Source organism: Phalacrocorax carbo, chromosome 6, assembly GCF_963921805.1.
Source record: "Phalacrocorax carbo chromosome 6, bPhaCar2.1, whole genome shotgun sequence".
In the NCBI taxonomy this organism is placed as follows: domain Eukaryota; kingdom Metazoa; phylum Chordata; class Aves; order Suliformes; family Phalacrocoracidae; genus Phalacrocorax; species Phalacrocorax carbo.
Window position 1 is genome coordinate 20,264,408 of NC_087518.1, and position 22,321 is coordinate 20,286,728.

The 22,321-nt window shown below is 37.3% G+C and overlaps 1 protein-coding gene across 12 annotated transcripts in view; it reads left to right on the plus strand.

The window, feature by feature from the left end:
- Positions 1 to 22,321, plus strand: part of DOCK3 (dedicator of cytokinesis 3) — a 222,954-nt gene that overhangs the window by 55,689 nt on the left and 144,944 nt on the right. For all 12 annotated transcript variants that reach the window (XR_010373348.1, XM_064454097.1, XM_064454103.1 and 9 more), the window contains exon 6: positions 17,968 to 18,116. Coding sequence is in view for 11 of the 12 variants with exons in the window: in XM_064454097.1 (XP_064310167.1) it covers positions 17,968 to 18,116 (149 nt within the window). In the remaining variant the exon portion in view is untranslated. The remainder of the gene's footprint in view (positions 1 to 17,967; positions 18,117 to 22,321) is intronic.

Here is a 22,321-nt window from a genome sequence, read left to right on the forward strand (position 1 = left end):
AGTTTCCCTGTTTTCTAGTGCGAGCCTTCTCTTCAGAAATTGTCAACCATGTCAGAGGTAGAAACCACACACATCCATAAATCTGATTACAAGTTGCACCGATAAAGGTAACAATAAATGTAGAACTTCTGCAGGCATTAACTAACCCTCCCTTGACACTATGATTAAAGAATTAAATATTGCATTTACTAAATGGCTTAAAAACAGATGAATTGATAACAAAGGAGTTGAAAATTGAGAATTGTTATTTGTATCTGCTGCTTTTGTAATAGGACTTACAGGGATTTGTTCTCCTCTCGGTGTTATTTGCTATTCTTATAATAGGAATCAGAAAAAATTGGTTCAGTGTCAAAATTTGCTGATGAAGCAGAATTAGAAAGTTAAGTAATGATTATTTCAGAAATGGCATGTTTTCTGTCAGATACTTGGCTCATTTAAACAGCATCTATTCTAATGCATCCAAATATAGAAAGGACATACAGATGGTGTTCGTGTCCTGAGGTGCAATGACATTTAACATGATGAAACATTATTATGGCTAACCAATTCAACATCAGTCTCTGTCTTGATTTTGATAGCTAAGAGGATAACAAGTCTTGCTTTTATAAGCAGGGGGCCACTTTGGGGGCAGAGGAGGAGAGTAATTGAAAATCTCTCTTTATAGACTAAATGAGGTGGTTGTTGAGCAATTCCTACTGAATTTTGCAGCATCCACTTCAGAATAAATGTGGAAAACCTAGAAAGGTTCAGAAATTATCTTCAATACTTGATTCTTACAAGGCAAGGAGTGATAGGAGGGAGAACCTAGAATGGGAGGGGAGGACCTAGAATAAATCTTAAGGTTACCTGTCTTTCCTTGAGGTCAGAAAAGATAGGTGGCCTGGGACAGCCAGGGCACATCTTCTGGAGAAGATATACTGTATCTATCCACCATCTGACTCCTCTAAGGCAAGTTAATTTCTAACAATGGCATTTTCAACATGCTTGCCTTGCTTGTTACTCTAAAAAAAAAAAAAAAAAAAAAAAAAAGGTCTGTAATGATGGATATTTTGCAACCTCTCAAAAAGTTCAGTATTTTTTGGCCCATACTGTTAAAGACTTTTTCTGAAGCCTATGCCGAGTCTTCTTACTGCCAGCTGTTTCTTATTCTACTTGCCATGGACAAGGAGAAAAGATTATTCCATTCTTCTTTCCTGCAAGTTTTTGATTTAAATTATTTTCCTAATTCTTGTCACTTTTAGACTAAACAGCCAAACAGTCAAACATAATATTTAGAATATATAATGTCTTCTGGATATTCTCATTATTGCTTTAAAGAATTACCATTTACCCACACCTTCTCAATGTATAATAGATAAAAATACATATCTAGGGAAGTAAACATGTACAAGTGAGAATAATATTCCAGCAGAAGCCTGACAAATACAGAGTGAAGAAATTATGCAGGCAAACTGCATTTCAGTGAGGAGTTAGCCTATTTATGACTTACAAATAGGTGCATGGAGAAGGATTGCAGGTCGGTGATTGCTAGCTGAGGTAATCTGTCAAAAGTCTGTCTCAATCTGTCATTTCTGTCAAAAAAGGTATAACAAAGTCCTGTATTTACAAACTGAAGCTATGCAAATTCAGAATAGAAATGAAGCCACTTTTTAATAATTAGGGTAATTAACAATAAATTAATCATGGAAAGCAGCTGCTTCTTTATTACTGATATCTTTAAAGCAAGACTCGATTGTATTTTAAATGATCTGTTGCCACATTTTCTTAGAGGAACTATGTTGTAGCAATCTGTGAGTGAGTTTCTATGGCATGTGCCCTGCAGGAAGTCGGACTAGATAATCACAAGAATTCTTTATAGTCTTCGAATTGATGAATCTTTAAATCTGTTTAGTCAGGACCAGCTGTGTTGGAAAACATCATTACTAAAACAAAAAAAAATGAAGTGGATATACTGCACTGATGTGTTTTATATCTTTCAGGCAAGAGAATTGTATGCAAAAGTCTAATACTTCTTTAGGAGTCTTTCTCTAGTGATGTCTTTCAGAGATCACATGCTAATTCTTGTACCCCTTTAAATATATTTTTTATGGTTTTTGATGACTTTTTACCTTTTTTACTTGGCAAAGACACACTTTTCAGCTATTTGTGTATAAACTGTGGAAAAGAATGACATTCAGTACTTCTTTTTGGCTTATTTATGTTTCAAACACTGTAGAGAACAGCAGATATTTTGGATATCTTTGAGTGGGTGATCACCAGAAATTGTTCAGATGCTGTGTGAAGGTGTAAGGGTGAGCCAATAGCTAGTTCTTCTGCTTTTGAGACTGTACTGATTCAGCAGTTGAGAATCAGTAGTGTACTTGAGGGTAGTCCATTGCCAGATGTGCTGTGTTTCAGTCCAGAAATAATGCTGATATAATGCTTGCCTGGTGTTTATTAACTACAGCTTTTAACCATTGTACCTAAGCTGAGTGTTAGCCTGTGTAATTATATTTTTCTTCCTTTCCTTTTGGCTTTTGTCTATAGAGCATGCTATTACATTTTAAGCACTAGTGAAAACACCTACCTTCTACATCCGAAGGTGACGCTATTTAAAATAGATAGGAAGAAAAAAAAAAAAATCTCAATATTCCACACTAACAGGAATGCTTTGATATTTGTTTTCTATAGTTATGAGATGCCCTAAGTGGGAAACATGGTTTTGTTCTAATGTTACTGAGATCTTTGTTTAAAATCTGCAGTTTTAACAGCTGCCAGCCTCTGGTCCATTGCAAATATTTGCAGTATTACTGCCCCATATGTGGAACAAACATTTTTAAACTGAAGAGGTTTGAATTAATTCTTTATCCTGGGAGTTGTACCTGCTTTTTCTTAGTTTTTTATTTGCAGCTCTGCCTCTCATCTTTTAACTGTTTTAATTTTTTATTTACCAAAAGCTTACATATTTTACAGAAAAATAAAAGTAGGTATTTGAAAACAGTTTTTATTTATAATTTACATCCTACTTGCTGCGTTCTACTTTTTTTTTTTGCACTTTTTGTTTAACTACTAAATTGCAATTTATGTTTTCAGTCCTGCTGTATTATGAGGTGGCTATCAGCTCAGTACCAGAGTTTACAGCTAGTCTGCTTCACACATTCTTTAATAGGATGAAGGAGCTTATCTTTAGCTTGCATTTGAATCAATTATTATTTTACCAGTATTTTTCCTGAGGCCATATGTGGTGGATTTACTGCGTTTACTGTCAAGGGAGAAGAAATTACTGGTTTATATAAGTCTTACTATGATGGATCAGACTTTTCTTAACAGCATTTCTGGCTGTCTAAAACCCAAACCATCTTGTCACAGGGTATCTGAATTGATCATACAGTGCATTTCCATTTCTATTAGCTGTCTTGAAGCATCTTCCCTGAAACACAGAGGTAGTCTGCATCTAAGCATGGCCAACACTGCCTGCATGGTTCAGAGATGTTGGTATCAGCAGGGCTACCAAATAAACCAACTTCTGCTTTTAATGGCCTTGTGTCCTTGACCTGGCACGTGAGGCAGAGGCCTCAGCCAAACAATACTAGTCATTGACACAACTGATATTCTTTGGATCCTTCTCTTTAGGATAATTTTTTTCATTATGTATAAGCATTAAAATCTAAACTTGAACGCAGGAAAGGAAAGTTATTTAGTCAGTAGTAACAGTTGTTGTTTTAAGCATGTGGATGCCATGACCTGCCCTTTATTTGTCCTTCTGTCATGCTCTGAAGTAGAAGTACCATAGATGGTTTGCATAAATAAGAGCTGTGGCTCCTGCATTTATCTTCCTATTTCATAATAGTAGGGGGAGGCATGTAATAGGTCTGAGACACAAATGAGCATTACTGTTAAAAATGTCGATGCATCCATATGAGTTCGTATAGATTGAAATAGTTCAAAGAACCATAAAGAATCACTATTCTCAGTGAGAAGGAAATACTCATGTATAAGGGAATTCTGATTTTCATTTTCTCAATATTATATTTAATGAGATATTAATTTGTTTTTGAAAAAAATTGCATTATAATGCAAAACAGAAATAGAAAATTTGAAAACCTGAAGATTTTTAAGTTAGAAGATCAACTTGGGTGATTGGCTTACCTTAAAAAAAGATCCTGAACTTAAAAGTAAGATGTAAATAATTTCACTTCCTCCTGGTCTTCATTATAGAAAAAAAAAAAAAAAAAGGGTTGCGTTATTTTCTGAACTCTGCCAACTAATTGTTTTATATAGACAAAGTTAAGACTTCCAGGGTGGATTAGACTTGTGCTAAACATTTGCGTGAAGCAGTAGAAATGGATCGATTCTGTATTTAAATTGCGAAGTAAATGGACTATAATCTTCTACTCTAAAGTATTTTCCTCTGCTGGACAGTGGTCTCTGATTTTGGAAGCTTCTTCAGTTAAGGCTCAGTATTAGAACTTTCTAATAATAACAGGGAGATAATCTGTTTTTTATCTTGCTCTTTCCCCCCCCCCCTTCTTAAAAAAAGGATTAGGATTAATGCTTTTGAAGTGTGTAAAGCAGTTGTGATTTTATCACTAGCATTGGTTCAGTTGTCCTCCCCTGACAGAAACATAAGTCCTATAAACCTTAGCTCATCTTGGTTTTCAGTGTATCACGTAAATCTGGTGGATTCCGTTTATCTAGCCTATAAAAAAGATACGTTGTATTGCCTACACTGCCCTAACTGCACAGAATAAATGATACAGGTAAAATATGAATGTAAACTTTTACTTCCTATTAATCTCAATCTAAACAGCATGATACTCTTAATCTAAAGTCAAGATTTTAAGAACCACAAGTGGGATTTTGTAATTAGTGTTACATAATTTTTCATTCCTTACTGTATTTTAAGGAAGCCACGCTGAATACTTACCTATGTAGAAACGTGGGAATTACAGTATATGTTGTTAAAGATATTGCGAAGTAATTATTTGCAGAATAAATATTCTACAATAAAAACAGAATTTTCACATTGTTGACTGACTGAAACAGATTTTTGTGACCAAAATCATAAACAAAATGACAGATGCTATCACAGGTTAAGGCATGAGAAACCAGTACCCTTTTTTACTTAGAACTGTTCCTCTGAAGGTGAAATTGTTTCTCTTGGAGGAATTAAATTTACTGGAACCTGTCTATGGCAAGCGTAGCTGAAATGCTTTCGCAGTTGAACAGTATTGAAATGTCCTTACTTTTTCAAATTTACATGGGAAGTGTGTAGTTGGAAAACTGTTGGAACGCATTCAGCCATTTTCTTCAGGGCTTCACAGAAATGTTGCAGGACAAATGGTGGCGTTATGACCAAAATCATTAATTACAAAATGCACTAATCAAACTGGTCTGCAAATAATGGTCTGTGTTTTATATTTTATTGGAATAATAGTGTGTGTTTTGCTTGTGGGTTTTTCCCATAACATTTAGGTGCTCCTAATACAACTTTAAAACCTGGCTTTTGGCAAAATCTTCTCTAACATAATGAACTTATATTACATGAACATCCTAACAGAGACAAAGAATTGTTAGAGACATTTAAGATTACATATATTGACCCAGTTCTACAGACACTGCGATTTCTTTTGAAAATTTTTTCTCTTACTGCTGGGTTTGTCAGGTCTAAAGTAGTAGTACTACTTCTAGACCACTCCACATGTGTGAATAAGAATATTAATTTTGTGTACTGTGTGACACTATGAGAGAAGCTAGAAAAAGGGTGAAAGTATCAGGTTATAGACTTCAGCTCCACTGGATTTGAAGTTTCCTGTTAAGTATGTAAAGGAGCATTGAAAGAGCAGATGTTTAACTTAAATACAATGGAAATGCTTTGGGGAAAAACTATTTTTCAACTTCACTGGTGTGCCAAATTCTGTTAAGGCACTGCTAAGGGGACTATATTTATCTGACAGCACTTGTTAAATACAGTTTGAATTTCTTGATAGGTATTTATCATGTAAGTTGTAATGTAGACAATTTGACTATCATTAATTAGTGTGAATTAATTATTAATATGCATTCTAATAAAGATCATGTTTATTCAAAGTGGAAACAAAAGCACTTAACTCTACTTTAAAACTGATGTGAAAGGTAATATAATTTCTCTGTCATACAGAAAATTACCTTGAAGTACTGATTTATGGGGCAGTATTGTATTTGCAAAAGAATATAGCCATTTATTCAAGGGTGGGAAGCTTTCTGCTGAATGCTTATAAATTCTTTTGCATTTAAATAATGGTAAAAACCCTACTCAAAGTATGAAATATAGAGACTTCCACACTTAATTCTGCTTCAGTTTCTTTCAGAGCAAAATGTTTTCATTTATTACCTCTCTGACAGGTAAATGCTGCCAGTTAGTATTGAATGCAGTGTCTTCATCAGATCCTCCAGATTTATACCTTTTTCAGGTGGAGGCTCTACAGCTTCCCCTTTTCTAATACATCAGAGGATAAGTGGCTTCTGTGGCACTCAAAGGCAGTGGTTCCTGCAGGAGGCATTATGAATGACTATAACAGAGATGGCAGCAGGAGGTTGAAAGTCCTCCTCTTTCAGCCAGATTTACCAATATTCCAAGCTTTGCGGACCAGAACTCCTGGGGGAGAAAGAAATACACTTGCTGTGGATCAAGATAATCAGTTCTCCCTCTGGAAGATCGCATAATTCAGCAAATATATTTTGGGATGTGAAGTAACGTTATGAGAACACTATGTTATTGAAAGTGTTGTTTTTCAAATAATGCATAACAGAGGTCCTTTTCTTTTGAGGTCACTTGAAAGATGTGTAGATGTGGCACTTAGGGACAAGGTTTAGTGGGACTTGGCAGTGTTATGTTCATGGTTGAATTTGATGATCTTACAGGTCTTTTCCAACCTAAATGATTCTATGATTCTATTACTGTGATTTTTCATGTAAATAGGGGACACAAGTCTACAAGGCAAATGGAAGGTGATGATGTGAGCAGGGAACATTTGATACCAATTTTAGTTCTGCTTATTAAAGCTTGTTCACTGCTGGGACCTCATATTTACAAGCAAGGAAGGGCAGGTTGGGGATGTGAAGGTTAAAGGCATCCTTAGTTGCAGTGGCCTTGAGATAGTAGAGCTTAGGATCCTGAGAGGAGGGACCAGGGCAAAAAGCAGGATCACAACTCTGAACTTGAAGAGAGCAGACTCTGACCTCTTCAGTGACCTGCTTGAAATAGTCCCATGGGATAAGGCCCTGGAAAGAAGAGGGATTGGAGATACTTGGCTGTTTCAAGAATCACCTTGTCCAAGCTCAAGCAAGCATAGTCCATCCCAGTGAGCAGGAAGTCAAGCAAAGATGCTAGGAGGCTTGCATGGATGAACAAGGAGTTCCTGGCAAAACTCAAACACATAAAGGAAGTTGGAAGTATGGACAAGTAATCTGGGAGGAATATAGAGACACTGTCCAAGCATGTACAGACAAGGGTTAGGAGAGCCAAAAACCCACCTGGAGCTACATCTGGCAAGGGATGTCAAAGGCAACAAGGGGGGCTTCTATAAGTACATGAACAGCAAAAGAAAAAAGAGGGAAAATGTAGGCTGGCTGCTGAGTGAGGTAGGGACACCAGCAACATGGGATATGGAAAGGGTAAGGAGCTGAATGCCGCCTTCACCTCAGTCTTCACCAGCCTTCAGATATTCCCAGGTCCCAGAGGCCAGGGAAAAGTCTCGGGCAAGGAGGACTTACCCTTGGTGGAAGAGGATCATGCTTGGGAATACTTAAGCAAACTAGATGTACGTAAGTCTGTGGTTCCTGATGGGATATACCTGCAAGCGCTGAGGGAGCTGGCAGATGTCATGGTGAGGCCAATGTCAATCATCTTTAAAAGATCATAGCCATCAGTACAGGTGCCTGAGGACTGGAGGAAAGCAAATACCAATCCTGTCTTCACAAAGGGCAAGAAGAACCCAGCAAACTACAGGCTGATCAGCTTCACCTTGGTCCCTGGAAAGGTGATAGAATAAGTAATCCTGGAAAATGTTTCTGGGCACATGAAGTACAAGAAGGTGATTGAGAGTAGTCGGCATGGATTCACAAAGGGGAAGTCACACTAACCTGATAACCTTCTATGAGGAAATGGCTGGCTTGGCAGGTGAAGAGAGATCAGTGATACTGTCTACCTTGACTTCAGGAAGGCTTTTCAACACTGTTTCCCATCAGATCCTCACAGAGAAGCTGATGAGATTTGGACCAGACATGAGATAAAATGAAAACTGGCTGGATGGCCAGGCCCAGGGGGTGGCAATCAGTAGAACAAAGTCTAGTTGGAGGCCAGTAACTAGTGGAGCACCCCACGTGTCAGTACTGGGTCCGATCCTGTTCAACATCTTCATTAATGATCTAGGTGATAGGACAGAGTGTACCCTCAACAGGTTCACTGATGATACAAAACTGGGAGGAGCGTCTCACACACCACAGTGGTGTGCTTCCATCCAGAGGGACCTGGACAAGCTGGAGAAATGGGCTGGCAGGAACCTCATGAAGCTCAGCAAACAAAAGTGCAAATTCCTGCCCCTGGGGAGGAATAACCCCAGGCAGCAGAATATGCTGGAAGCCAACCATCTAGAAAGTAGCTTTGCAGAAGAGGCCCTGGGAGTCCTGGTGGACACCAAGTTGACTGTGAGGGACCCTTGCAGCAAAGAATGCTAACTGTGCCCTGAGCTGTATTAGGAAGAATGTTGCCAGCAGGTTGAGGGAGGTGATCCTTCCCTTCCATTCAGCACTGGTAAGGCCACACCTGGAGTACTGCATCCAGTTCTGGGATCCCCAGTACAAGAGAAAGATGATTGAAGAACTGGCGCATCACACATATAAGTAAAGACTGAGAGGGCTGTGACTGCTCAGCCTGGAGAAGATAAGGCTGAGGAAGAACTTGTCGGTGTCTATAAATACCTGATGGGCGGGTATAAAGAATATGGTGCCAGGCTCTTAGTAGTGGTGCCCAGTGACAGGACACAAACTGAAATACAGAAGGTTCTGGCTGATCATAAGGAAACACTTTTACGGTGAGGGTGACCAAGTACTGGAACAAGTTGCCCAGAGAGGTCATGGAGTCTCCAGTTTTGGAGCTATTCAAAAGCTGTCTGGATGAGGTCCAGAGCAACCTGCTCTGGATGACCCTGCTTGAGTAGGAGTGTTGGACCAGATGACCTCCTGAGGTCCCTGCCAGCCTCAATCATTCTGTAATTGTTTGTGCTGGCTACAGAATAGCTAAAGGTCCATGTAAGTGATGCAGTGAGAGGGTAATGATTTTTTTGTCAAAAGTGGCACTGCATCACTTTTGATGGTTCCGTCTTTTGAGGAGGGAATGGTGTTGAACATGACTAGCAACATGCTTGAACAGGGATTTTCAGTGTTGTTCAATTTGGATATGTTATTACAAGTTTCATGCTATTTCTAGTTGTTCTCAAACCCCCAAACTCTACAGTCTTACAATCAGGATAAGTTATTCTTCATGTAAAAAGGAAAATGAAAATTATGCTTCTTAAGCTCAGAGAGGGTCTTAAAAATGTAACCTGTGAATACTCAACATAGAAGGTCTTTCTACATCTCCCAGAGGCATAACAGAATTATCAGCTGCAAACCCCAGCTATATGTGTGTCAGAGATTTTTTTTTTTCCCTTTAGTTGGTTCACAGACCTTTCTCCTTCACTCATGTTTCTGTTTTAGTTGGGCTGATCTTATTTGGAGAGATATTTGGGCCATGTGCTGGTAAAAAGGAAGCCTCTCTCATATTCTCAGGCTCTTTCCTTACTGTATTACCTTTTAGAAAGTTGACTTATATTTCTCTAGTTTAGTTAGTAATACTTCTGAAGAAATATGATAAAGTAAAATGTATTGTTGTCTTGTGTTCTCTTAACAGTTATATGACATCATAAAGCCATTCAAAAATGGGGAGAGACACCAGGAAACTAATAACCAAGAAATCATCCTTGATTAAATAGCAAAAACCTTGATTGTGTATTTTTTTTCCTCAGGAGGGAAAATAAACTTAAATCGTATGCTCTGACATTTCAAAATTAAAACAAATTAAGTACATTTAATATGCGTAGGATTTGGAACTGGCTTCAGTAAACGTAATAGGTATTGAAAAGGGGTGGGAGTCTTAACGTCACTTGTTTTTACAGTACTAGAAATGAAGAATGAAGAATTGAACCTCTAAGTTTATCAGAATAATTATCCCCTTTGATTCCATTTCTTTAAGCTTTGTTTAAAGTTTATTATGATGTTATGAAAGGAGGTTAATGTTGCTGCTAGTCCTAAAGGATTAGGATCTTCAACTGAATTTCAACAAAATAATGGTAAGTTGCGGTCTCTTCCACAATCTTGTTATGTAGGCTACCATCAGTGGCAGCCAGGATGGGGTGGGCTGGAGACAGAGCGTCACTTTAGGGTATTTCTTCAATGAAGTTCTTCCTTTTCTCAAGGTAATTATCCCACAGAGCGCCTCCTTGGTTTTGCTGGAGATGACCAACCCCCCTTCATTGCCTCCCTGTTTTTCTGTTAAGCAAACCAACCAAAAACCAACAAAACAGCCAAAAAACCCCTAAACAACACTAATTTACACCCAGAATACCTGTTTTATTCTGGCCAAGTTGCCTTTTTTTTTATGATACAGAGCCTAAAAATAACAAAAATATATCAGTACTAATACCGTGAACTCAGACACCAAAGCAGTGTCAGATTTGTTTAAAATTGTTTCCGTAACTGTTAAATGTTGTAATCTGTTACTTGTCCCAAGATGCTGTATTAGACATCTTGGGTATCTGAAGTTGTAAATAAGAAAAATATATGAGTCAAGATACATGTCTTGACTGCTAGTGAGTATAATAACTTGGAGTTATTTACATATATGGTATAACTGATTTTTAAAGTGGAAAAGTTCTTTATGAAGGAAATTTAAAAATATAATTTTCTTTCTACATACTGCATTACCATCAATAAAAATAGGTTCTGAATTACATCTTTAAGTTAGACATTTAAGGTCTGTGAGGTGATACAAACAAATAGGAAAAAGCTTCTCTTCTTGAAGAAGGGCAGTAGCATGGTGCTAACCCTTTATAAATATATTTTTCTTCATAATTCTGTGGAGAGCTCAGAACTTGAGATGAGTTTATTTGTTAAACACAGAGCATTGTGACGAGTTTAAATATTACCCGCTGACCTTCATAGACAGTAGTGGAGATCTTAGGAAAGACAGCCTTCTAAGAGCAAATAGCTTTGATAACATATTGAAGATCTGGCCTCCTCTGTGTTGTGTTATTACCTTAAGTGTTGCTATTGCTGTAATGTTACCTGTGTTCCTCTTGGCGTGATGTTTATAGCTATGAAAAGCTGTAGGGTATTCATTTGGTTTGCAACAGATACAACATATCACCAGGTTTTTGGACTTGTTGGTAGACAGCTGTGATTTATATACACCATTCTGGTTTTGAAGCAGATAAAATAACTGTTGGTTTCTTTTTATCATAAAGGATTTTAATGTAATCGTTTTGGGTTTTTTTAATTTTGTAGACATATGCAGTCTGAGGAAGTTCTGAAATTATTTTGGAGGCAATCCAATTGTTGCTTTGCTGTACAAAGTTTCTGGTAATGCATGTTAAATACTCTTAAATAGAGGAGGAGATTAGCACAAGTTCTGCACAGATGAAATTTCTAGTACGTTTCAGAGAAATAGTGGGAATAATGAATGCTGAAAAGAGTTTGCATATATACTTCTAGTATGAGGATGCCCATATAAAATCAGCTTCTGTATAATTTCAGACTTCATATCACAGGTTTAATTCTTTTGAGAATTTCTTTTTTTTTTTTTTTTTTTCAACTCAGGGAAAGAGAATTCTTGTACTTTCTACTTGTATTGTTGCCAAGAGTGGCAAGGAACCCTTTCATGAAGTTACTGATGTAAATTCAACATAGCTTTTAGCTCAGCTCAAGGATTTCACTATTTTGAAGAAGCAAATGGACATAGTATATTCAGAAAAAAGTTGCTGTACTACTTAAGTATGGTATATGGTGATTCAGATGTAATTTAATCTGATATAAAGGAAAAACTTGTAGCAACATCTCTGCTTGTCTTGTCAAGGCTTTATTTTGTTGTTTTTCTCTGCTTTTGCTTTCTTGCTTGATGGTACTTTTCCCTATTTGTTTTCTGTATTTTTTAACTGCTAATAAAGTCCATTTTAGTTCTGTAATAAAACAGGACTAGATGTTAAGGCACACATCTAGAACACAAGAATATGTGCAAGTATTAATTGTGTTCTCAGATACCTTTTGTGGGGTGCCAGTCTTTATACCTGCATACTATCCACATCTCCCACACAAGTTTTACTTCAGTTCCTTTCCCTGTTCCTGAGACATCCTTGTATTGACCTGTAAAGTCTGACCTTTATCAATGGGCACTTGATGAATACTATCTAATTTCGTAGCTAGTGTTTAAGGTTTGTCTGGTAATAATATTAGAGATTTTGGGTAAGATTAAACTATGAATATTGCACAAATCTATACATTCCAACAGAGCTTTACTATAAAATAATTTGCTTAATTAAAAAATCCAGACAAAACTGAAAAGAATGGAATGAGTTTTGTGTTGTTTCCAGTTTTGCTATTTCCTTTAATGTGCTGATGATGCTTGCAGGCTTTAATATCTAATTTAGATACCGAAATCCATAACAAGGAACCTGGGAAAAGCTACTCACTTGCTTTTATAAGGAAGATAATTTTTTGTGCCCCTCTCCTCCATGATATCCTATGGCAGTTCTGTAGGAAATGTCTTAAGGGGACTGCTCTTGAGAGAGGCAAGATCCTGACTTCTTTACAGTGGTGTTAAATGAAGTCATGGTAACAAAATTACTATAAATAGGTCATCTCTGATAATATAGCAGTCTTTTATATATTTTCATGTTATGTGGTATTTATTTAGAGAAGAATGACAAAGGAAGCCTTAGTATTTCAAAGCCACCATAGGCATGAAACAGGGAGTTGATGTTATTGTACTGAAGTATGAAACAGCTTTGTGTTCATCTGAGTGCAGGTTTATTTCATGTGATTACCTGTTTAAAACAAAACAAAACACCTGTGTCAGGTGCTCTGCACAGATGTTGGCAGTGGGGATGTCTCTGTGGGAAGAGGCCAGTTCTTGTGGAACCAGCCAGAGACCCACTACAGGGCACAGCTAAGCCTAATAGCAAAGCTGGCGATGCCTCTGGGAGAACACATTTAAGAAAGGGCAATTGGCTGCACAGGTGGTGAGGATGAGGGGACAAAAGAGTAAGAAACAGACCTGCAAACACCTAGGCCGGAGCAGGGGAGGGAAGGAGGTGAACAGGTGACAGAGCAGGCATCCACACTGTGCGGACGACCACACCAGAGCAGCTTTATCTTGAAGGACTGCAGCCTGTGGGCAGGACCCACACTGGAGCAGGGGAGAAGTGTGAAGAGGAAGGAGCAGCAGAAAGGAGCCGCTATGGACTGGCCACCCCCCTCATTCCCCTGCTGGGGTGGGAGGAAGGGTAGAGGAATTGGGGATGAAGGAGCAAGGTTGGGCCTGGGAAGAGGGGAGGTGGGCACAAGGTGTTTAAGGGGTTTTTTTGTCCTTACTTCTCATCACCCAACTCTATTTTAATTGACAATAAAGTTAATTAATTTCCCCCAAGTCAATTGTGTTTTGCTGGGATGGTAAGAAGTAAGCAATCTCCCTGTCTTTATCGCAACCTACAGATAGTTTTTTTTTTTATTCCCACCTACCCTGGCCTGTTGAAGAGAGGGAGTGAGAGTGCGGCTGGGTGGGGACTTGGCACCCACGACAACAGTAAAACCATCTTTAGAGTTTTGATCTCCATAGGGTTAATAATGAGTCATTAAAAGCAAAAAAACCCTATTAATGCCAGAATTCAACTTTCTGGTGTGTAGCTGTATGTATGAAGATTATCCAAGCACTGCTAAGTGGGACTTGTTAGTAGTAATAGATCAAAGAAACACAACAAATGTATTTGTATCTGGGGATAGTAAAATAAGGCAACAAAATGTGCTAGAGGACAGACTTGTGCTGCTTGTAAGAAGAGAGTCCTCTATTCATTAACAATATCCAGTTGCTTTGTCCCTGACACACCTTAATTATTACCATAGAAGTTTTTGCACAAATATTTACTTTTATATTCTGGATGTAAAATAGTTGCCAAATATGTTCATAAATGTGCACGGGAGATCATTCTGCATGGACTGATAAAGCACTCATTGCTTGGTAGCTTGTGACAAAGCTAGGTGAAACATGAGAGGTTATAGGTTGTATGAAAGTTTACTGTAAAACAGAATGAATACTTACATATCTGATTGACAGGCATTTTTTTATTTAGTTACTGAAAAGGTGATAAAGTTTCAGGGTTGTTTATGGTGCTACTCTGACTAAAATTGCTTGAATGGCTCTAATGCTTAAAATTATTTTTTCTGGAAATGTGGTGTCCAGGATCATCCGTTTCACTTTAAGCAGTTGTCTTTACATGGGGGTGGTAAGCTTATTACAAAGCTTAGCTTAGTGTTGCGTTTTGAAGGTCTTTTTTTCTTGAAAGAGAGAAGGCAGAGGAAAGTCATTAAAGTATGTGCATCTCCCTCCCAAATGGAGCTTATTAGTCACTAGACTCTTGTGGGGCATTATAAACTGTTGGTTGTGGGGCATTCTAAACTGTTGTTTGACTGCTTCAAACCCATTACTGCCTTCAAGCCTGGAATTAAGCTGCCTTCAACTCTATTCTAGCTCTCTTTTCTCTCACACAAGTATTTTCTTCAACTTTCATGGGTCTTCCGTCTATGGTTCACTTTATAACTGTTTGCCTGAGGTCACAGCTACAGCTCTTCTAGCTTTCCACTTTCTGAGACCTCTTCTTCCTTCCTCATAGGGGACCTTGTATTTTCTGAAAAGGACACCATATGTTTAGCTATCAGTACATGCTCATTCTGTTTAAAGCAGGTGAAATATTTTTTGAAGAATAGGTGTGAGAACTAAAGCTGAAAAGGGCATATTGTCATGATCATGGAGGTGTTTTGAGTTTGAGGGGTTTTATTTTTTCAGATCCTTGTGTAGGACTTAATGTGACTAGCTTTTACAAAATTGTAATCTACAGTCTCAGTTCTCATTTGTACTTAAAGTAAGCGCTTCTGATTGATAGCCTTGAACCATCATTACAACAGTGAGAGTGTCTCTTTCAGCGGGTTTATTTGGGTAGTCTGAATATGATGATTCTGGAGCTGATTCTCATGATCATGGCAGTGAAATGTACTGCCAACTGTTTTATTGATAGATATGCCCAATTTGCTTATTGGATAGACCCAAATTCAACTGTCTTCATTTTGGGTTAGAGGAAGTTACAGTCTTTTCTTATTCATGTAAATAGCATATAAAAATTAGTATTTCCTATCCCTACTGTTGTCTTCAGCTTATAGAGGACTTACTTTGGACCGCGTTTAGTGAAAAAACCTAAACACAAATCTTGTCATGTTACACTTATCAGCTTTGCATGCTTGGGGAAGAGTGGCTAGAAAGCTGTCTGGCAGAGAAGGACCTGGGGGTGTGCAATCAACAGCCAGCTGAACACGAGCCAGCAGTGTGCCCAGGTGGCCAAGAAGGCCAGCAACATCTGGGCTTGTATCAGAAACAGTGTGACCAGCAGGAGTAGGGATTGTGCCCCTGTACGTGGCAGTGGTGAGCCACACCTTGAGTACTGTATTCAGTTTTGGGCCCCTCAGTACAAGAAGGACACTGAGGTGCTGCAGCGTGTCCAGAGAATGGCAGTGAAGCTGGTGAAGGGTCTGGAGAGCAAGTCTTATGAGGAGCAGCTGAGAGAACTGGGTTTTTTTAGCCAGGAGAAGAGGAGGCTCGGGGAGACCATATCATTCTCTACAGCTACCTGAAAGGAGGTTATAGTGAGGTGGGTGTTGGTCTCTTCTCCCAAGTTTACTAGTGATAGGATGAGAGCAAGTGGCCTCAAGCTGCTTCAGGGGAGGTTTAGATTGGATATTAGTTAAAATGTCTTTACTGGAAGAGTGGTCAGGCATTGGAACAGGCTGCCCAGAGAGGTGGTGAAGTCACCATCCCTGGAGGTGTTGAAACAAACATGTAGATGTGGCACTTCAGGGCATGGTTTAGGAGACATGGGGGTGTTGTGTTGATAGTTGGACTTAATGATCCTAGAGGTCTTTTCCAACCATAATGATTCTATGATTATCTTCCTTGAATAAGTGTTTTCAGACCTGGAAATACATGTCTTCTGTTGGATTTGGTGTCTGTATTTCACTTTCTTAGGCGGGACCAGAATCAGTGTTGATGCATAGTTGAAAGATGGTGCATCTTTTCATCTCAGATTTGTTTGGTAAGAACAGCAGATGATTCCGTCTGTGCTTAACCTGCTTCATCAAAACAGACGTGTAATCAGGTTCAGAGAAATTAACAAATTGCTCATCAAAATGGAGTGCATTGAAATGTGTTTTCCTAAATATTGGAAATCTAATGATCTTAGAGGAAAACAAACTCATGTAGATGGATATTCTTTTTTCATCTCATCCTACCTTTTTTTGGTAAAACAAGTGAAAAACATTTTTTCTGGTAATATGTTGCAATAGGAGAAACTTATGTTTGGTTTTTAGGGTGTTCGTCCATCAGATCTAGTCTTGATAAATGCAGGTATCTTTATTTAGAGAGCTCTTACAAAACACTTGTTTACAAGCAGAAATGCGATCAAGACAATTCTAGCTTGTGAAGTCTCAGTTTCAGTCCATCTAGTCAGTGTTTTCACTGAGGAGAGATTCAGACTTTTCAGGTTTTGCATACAGGTTGGGGTGGAGCTTAGCTGTTAAAAAAAAAACGCATTCAGCTGCAACAGGAGATATTTTTTTCTTTCCCCCTTCTTGGGATCCTTGTTCATTGCATGTTGACCACTTTATGTAGTATGAGACATGGCTGTGTAGACAAGAGCCATCTTGACACACAGTTCTCATCTAGCAGATACTGGTGTAGTTTCGACATGCTTCTTTATCTTACTGGTGCTAATAGGTGGCCTTGGTTGTTAGCACCAGACTTTCCATATAGTTATTCCTGCAGGGTAAAAAAGTATTTCAAATTCTGTCTGTGTCTTGGGGGTTTGATTTGGGGTAGTGTTTTTCAGGGTTTTGGGTGGGTTTGGTTTTTTGTTTTTCTTCTCATATTTGAGGAATGCTAGTTCTTTTAAAAAGATTGTGAAGCTGTTTAAAGCTGCCCTCTCCACCCCGCGCTGGTGGTGATAGTTTGGGGGTTTTTTACTGTCTATAGGAATTTTCCTCTTTTAAAGTAATTTTGCAGGTGGATTTTATCATTAAGTGTGTTAGCCCCTTTTAGAGTGCAGATAATGAATATTCATATCCCCCCACCTAATACAGATACCTGGGTAAATTTTAGTAATTGGAATATAAAAAATATTAAAAGTGGTTTTCTATTGTGGTGAGTTGTTGTTGCTAAGTCTTCAGAACCATTAAGGTAGCTGCTGACAGAAAACTAACCTTTTCACCTCTCTGTTACTTTAAATCTAAAACTTTATTATATGATTGGAGTAAGTGATCCCTGCTGCATTTAATGAATCCTCTTATCTATAACGTTAGATTCCATCAGAAAATGGACCGCTTAGCACATTGAGCCTAAACTTTAGAAGTAAAGTTATTCCATTTAAAGAGCATCAGTTAACACTACTTTTTGATATAAAATTTTTAAAGCTTGTACAAACTGGATTAATGTTCCTCTAGGGTAATTAAATGAAAAGTTGGTAACTTAATAATCTCTCTCTCCTTTCTTCTTTCTCATACTCTTTCCAAATTTATTAATCTGTTTCCCTCTACACCCCGCCCCTTTCCCCCTACACCCCGCCCCTTTCCCCTCCTCCCATTAATATGCCTTTACAGAAACATAAGGTAGATCTTTTCTACAAACTGCGCCATGTGATGAATGAACTCATTGACCTACGTAGACAGCTGCTGTCAGGTCACTTGACGCAGGATCAGGTGCGAGAGGTCAAGAGACACCTCACAGTGAGGCTGGACTGGGGCAATGAGTAAGTATAGGTACCAGCTGGGTACTGTTTGTTCTAATTATTTTAAAATAGCTTTTATTTAAAAAAAAAGTCACCTTTTTCCTTCCAGTAGTAGTTGTACACGGGTAGAACATTTTATTGTTTGGAAATCAAATATAACTTTTTACAGTGAGTTTATAGAAATAGTAGAACTATGCAATAAAATGAGCTGTTTGCTTATTAGTAGGTCTTTTCTAAGGCTACCTACACTTCTAAAAGGTTTAGGTCAATTTACTTACTGTGTATCAATACAGTGAATATTAGGCCTGGGAGCACGTGTTCATAAATACTAAAAACCCATTTGTCAATTGAAGTAGTATTTTAATGGTTGGTGCAATAACTAGAGAGTCTCACAGTCAACAGTGACATGGAGCTGAGGCTGTGATATTTGGACTGTTGATATTTCTTAGAGGTTTAGATTCTCTGTGGTCAGTTCCATGGAGAACTTGTGGAGACTGCAATTCAGATAGAAGCTGAAATGGTAATAAACTGCCATTAGACAAAAACTAGCACTTCATCAGGATTGGTTTTATTCTGAGATACAGTGTATCAGACAGGTAAGTTTTGCATGACGCACGTGTGACCTTTTCAAAGGAAGTATCACCCTCGGGCATTTCAACTGCTTTTCAACTAGGAGTAGGATTAGTGCCAATTAACATACAGGGAAGGGAGGAATTCTGTAAGTTGACAACTAAAGAAGAAAGTAAAATGTTTTTCACTAACATATCTTTGTTAGGACTCTGTTCCTTAGTCACCTACCTCAGGACTCCCTATGAGAGACATACCTGAATACATTCATGAAGGTTTAACTAGCCCCCATGCTGCATCTCATTTCTCTCTTGTTGAAAGAAGGCTCTGAAAGGCATAGACTAATAGATTGCATCAAGTCATTGTTCTGCAGTGCAGAGTTACAGATATTTTCTGTTATCATTCTCAGTAGATTAAATGGAAACCAAAAGATCATTTTTTAACATTATGGCTAAATGTTTTTGCTCAAAGAGTTTATGGATGAAATTAACAACAAGAAGCTGCAAAAATGTTGTAGGGGGAAAAAGATGAGGAGAGTAAACAGCAATTCAGCAATGAAAGGAATGGGTTATTCAAAGATACCTTTTTTAAAATAAATGTAAAATCATTAAATACAAAGTACATTAAAACTGTAAAGGTAAATCTAATGCATGAAAATTATGGAGAATCATCATTGAAATCAGTAAATATAAATATGTTAATGATTAAATTCATCTGCTTAGGATGCTTGTGGGGGGTAGGTGGCGGGTAATCTGTGTTTCTTACTATGTAAGAACAGGTAGTGGCCTCCCTAGAGAAAAAGGTACATGATATCAGAGTACATGCTTAAACAGAAGAGGGTATCAATAAAGGAACTCCATAAAAGGGTGTATGATTGAAAAGATATTTAATTTAATCTGTACGTTATGCAGTATTTAATTATAAATGTCTGTGAGTTTGAAAGGTCTTTCTGCAACTTTGCTTTTTTCCATAGAATTTCTGAGACAGTTCGTTACTTTATCTCTCTGAGTTTTATCATGAAACTCATGACCACATCTCTTAATCAGTTAAAAAACCTAATGATTTTCATATACACATTCACATAGTCCCGCCCTTTCTCTAATAATGTAATAATGTTAGTTGCTTATTCTGTTACACTTGAGATTTACAAATAAAATAAATTATAAATGTTGTAATTAACATGTATTAATGTTAACTGTGAAACTTAAATACACACAACTTGAGCAGGTCTGTATTATTCAAGATAGTACAACCTAATAGGAGACATTCTATGACCAAGCTTTGGACACATGACCATTCTATGACTAGTTTTCAGGAAACCGGTAATCTCACACATCTAAGATGTAGCATGTATGCTTATTTAGTGTAAAGCTACTCTTATCTTGACCTTGATCATTAATGCATTGTATTATTTGGGAAGGAGAGATGCAAACTTCCTGTCACCACCAGTTAGGTTTTTTCAGTTTGTTGAACTGGTATTGTTTTCCCTTAAATACACTGTCAGCAGTTCTGGCAGGAGTCGTCCCTTGCGTTCTGGTAGGAGTCGGTGGAAATCAAGGAACAGATACACTCCCTGGATTAATAGATACAGATTTTTTGTGTGTGTGGAAAAAGTTATTTACACTGTTTTTAGAACTACTGCAGTGAACATCTTTTGCTTATTTTTGTAAACTTAAACTAAATATTAAGAAGTTTTGCTCTGTTAAAAATGTAGGAGTATAAGTTATTTTATAACTATTGCTTCTAATCTTTTGTATTGTTGTTAGTCATTCTCATAATGCAATACTGATTTCCACTTACTGTAGCAATTTAATTTTCTGTTGCTTACACATTCTTTCTACCCAATACAAAAATGTGGTCCTGGATGCATCCTGTTTGTGATGCTTTGTTACCTCTTCCAGTTTCCCAGCATTAGTGGTTTTAGACTTTCAGTTTTAAGCATTATTCTGTGTATTTCTGCTAACAGAATTTTATCCCTCACATCTTCGTTCCTGCATATCTTGCTAGGTTTTATACAGAATGTTACAAATATTTGTGTTTTTTTTTTAAATGCTTCACTCTGATAAAATTTATTAGAGTATTGATCTATTAAATTCTGAAATGCTATTGGCAGTACCCAATGGTCTGTAAATAACAAGGAAAAATTTGTAAAGCAGGAAACAAACATTATAAAACTGAGGTCTGCAACTCATCATCTTATTTTAAATCATCTTATAAAGTGAAATCTGCAGTTTATCATCTCATTTTAAATCATGCTGCAAGTAAAATAGAAACTTGATATTAAAATATTTGTTTAGGGCTTTTTAAAATGAATTGATAAGTTTTTCAACTTCTGCTAGTGCTTAGAAAGGAGAACCAGAATTAAACTTTTTCTACAAACAAAAACCTGTTTAATTCTAGGGTCTTTAGCATCAAACACAGGTGAAGCCTAACAGAGCTTCTGTTTGAAACGTGAACACTCTGCTTCTGCTCCAGTGCAAAAAAAAAATTAATTGCAGCAGTACGTGCATACCTTATTTACCAAAAAGGCAGATGAAGATTTCTTCAAAGTAATTGAACTTAAAAATCAAAGGTCATCTTAAATGATTTTCAGGATTGATTATTTCAAATTAATATAATATCTGTCAGGAGATTAATAGAAAGTATCCAAGTTTCTAAGCACAATGACTTTCCCTTTTATATTGAGGGAAGCTACTTCTTTCCCTATAAATGTGGGATAGATACTCTATATTTAGGCTCAGAAACAGAGTAGGGGAAGGGGAGCCACCAATACTGCAAGATTTTAGATAGATAAAAACCATAAAAAAGATGAATTTGTGGGCTTTTGTTACTCTTTAGTCAAAGGTTATTCCTTTTCACATAAAATGTTATTAAAGTCATTGCATTAAAAGAAATTTTCCAAATGGCTGCCATAAATTCTGCACAGGAAGATCCACAGATAGCCAAAAGTTACAAATAAATGTTTAAAAAGAAAAACAGGAAAAAATGTTAAAAATAAATCTTTCACACAGTCATACAAATAAAATGAAATAATGATTTAAAGTCATGGTCTTTCTTTTGCCTGAAAATTGCAGTCGGAAAGCCAGTGGCAGATGCAGTGTTAGTACCCGCTAGCTAGTAATATGTGTAAAACTGTAGAGGGAGTAGTGTGATCCAATGAAGTAACCATAACATTAAAACTCGTAACGTCCTTAAATTTCAGTGCTCACATCCTTAGAAGATTATTTTTGGACTTTAGAGTGACTTGACCTCTTGTCACATTTTTTGTTACACAAAATGAATAATAATTGCTTCCTGGTAGCATTGCAACAATTAGCTTGAAGTTTTGTAAAATGTGTTTGAAGATATGTATTAAATGTGCATATGAGGTTGTAATATCTGGAAATCAATTTGAGAATGAAAGAAATTCTTATTACAGTAGTTGTCATTGTTGCATCAAAGGTGATCAAAATAGGAATGAACAATTTAAATATAATGAAATGCCTTTAAGAAAGTTGCAGACAGAATAATTGCCATTTCTGTCTAAATATTTAAGATTTTTCCCCTCTCCTGAATTTATCTGGACTAATGATTAAACAGGGATTAAAACTGTAAGGAACTCTCTTAAATGTCAGTCTTTGAGGAAAACCATAATAACCTCTCTCTGTGGTCTGTTACTT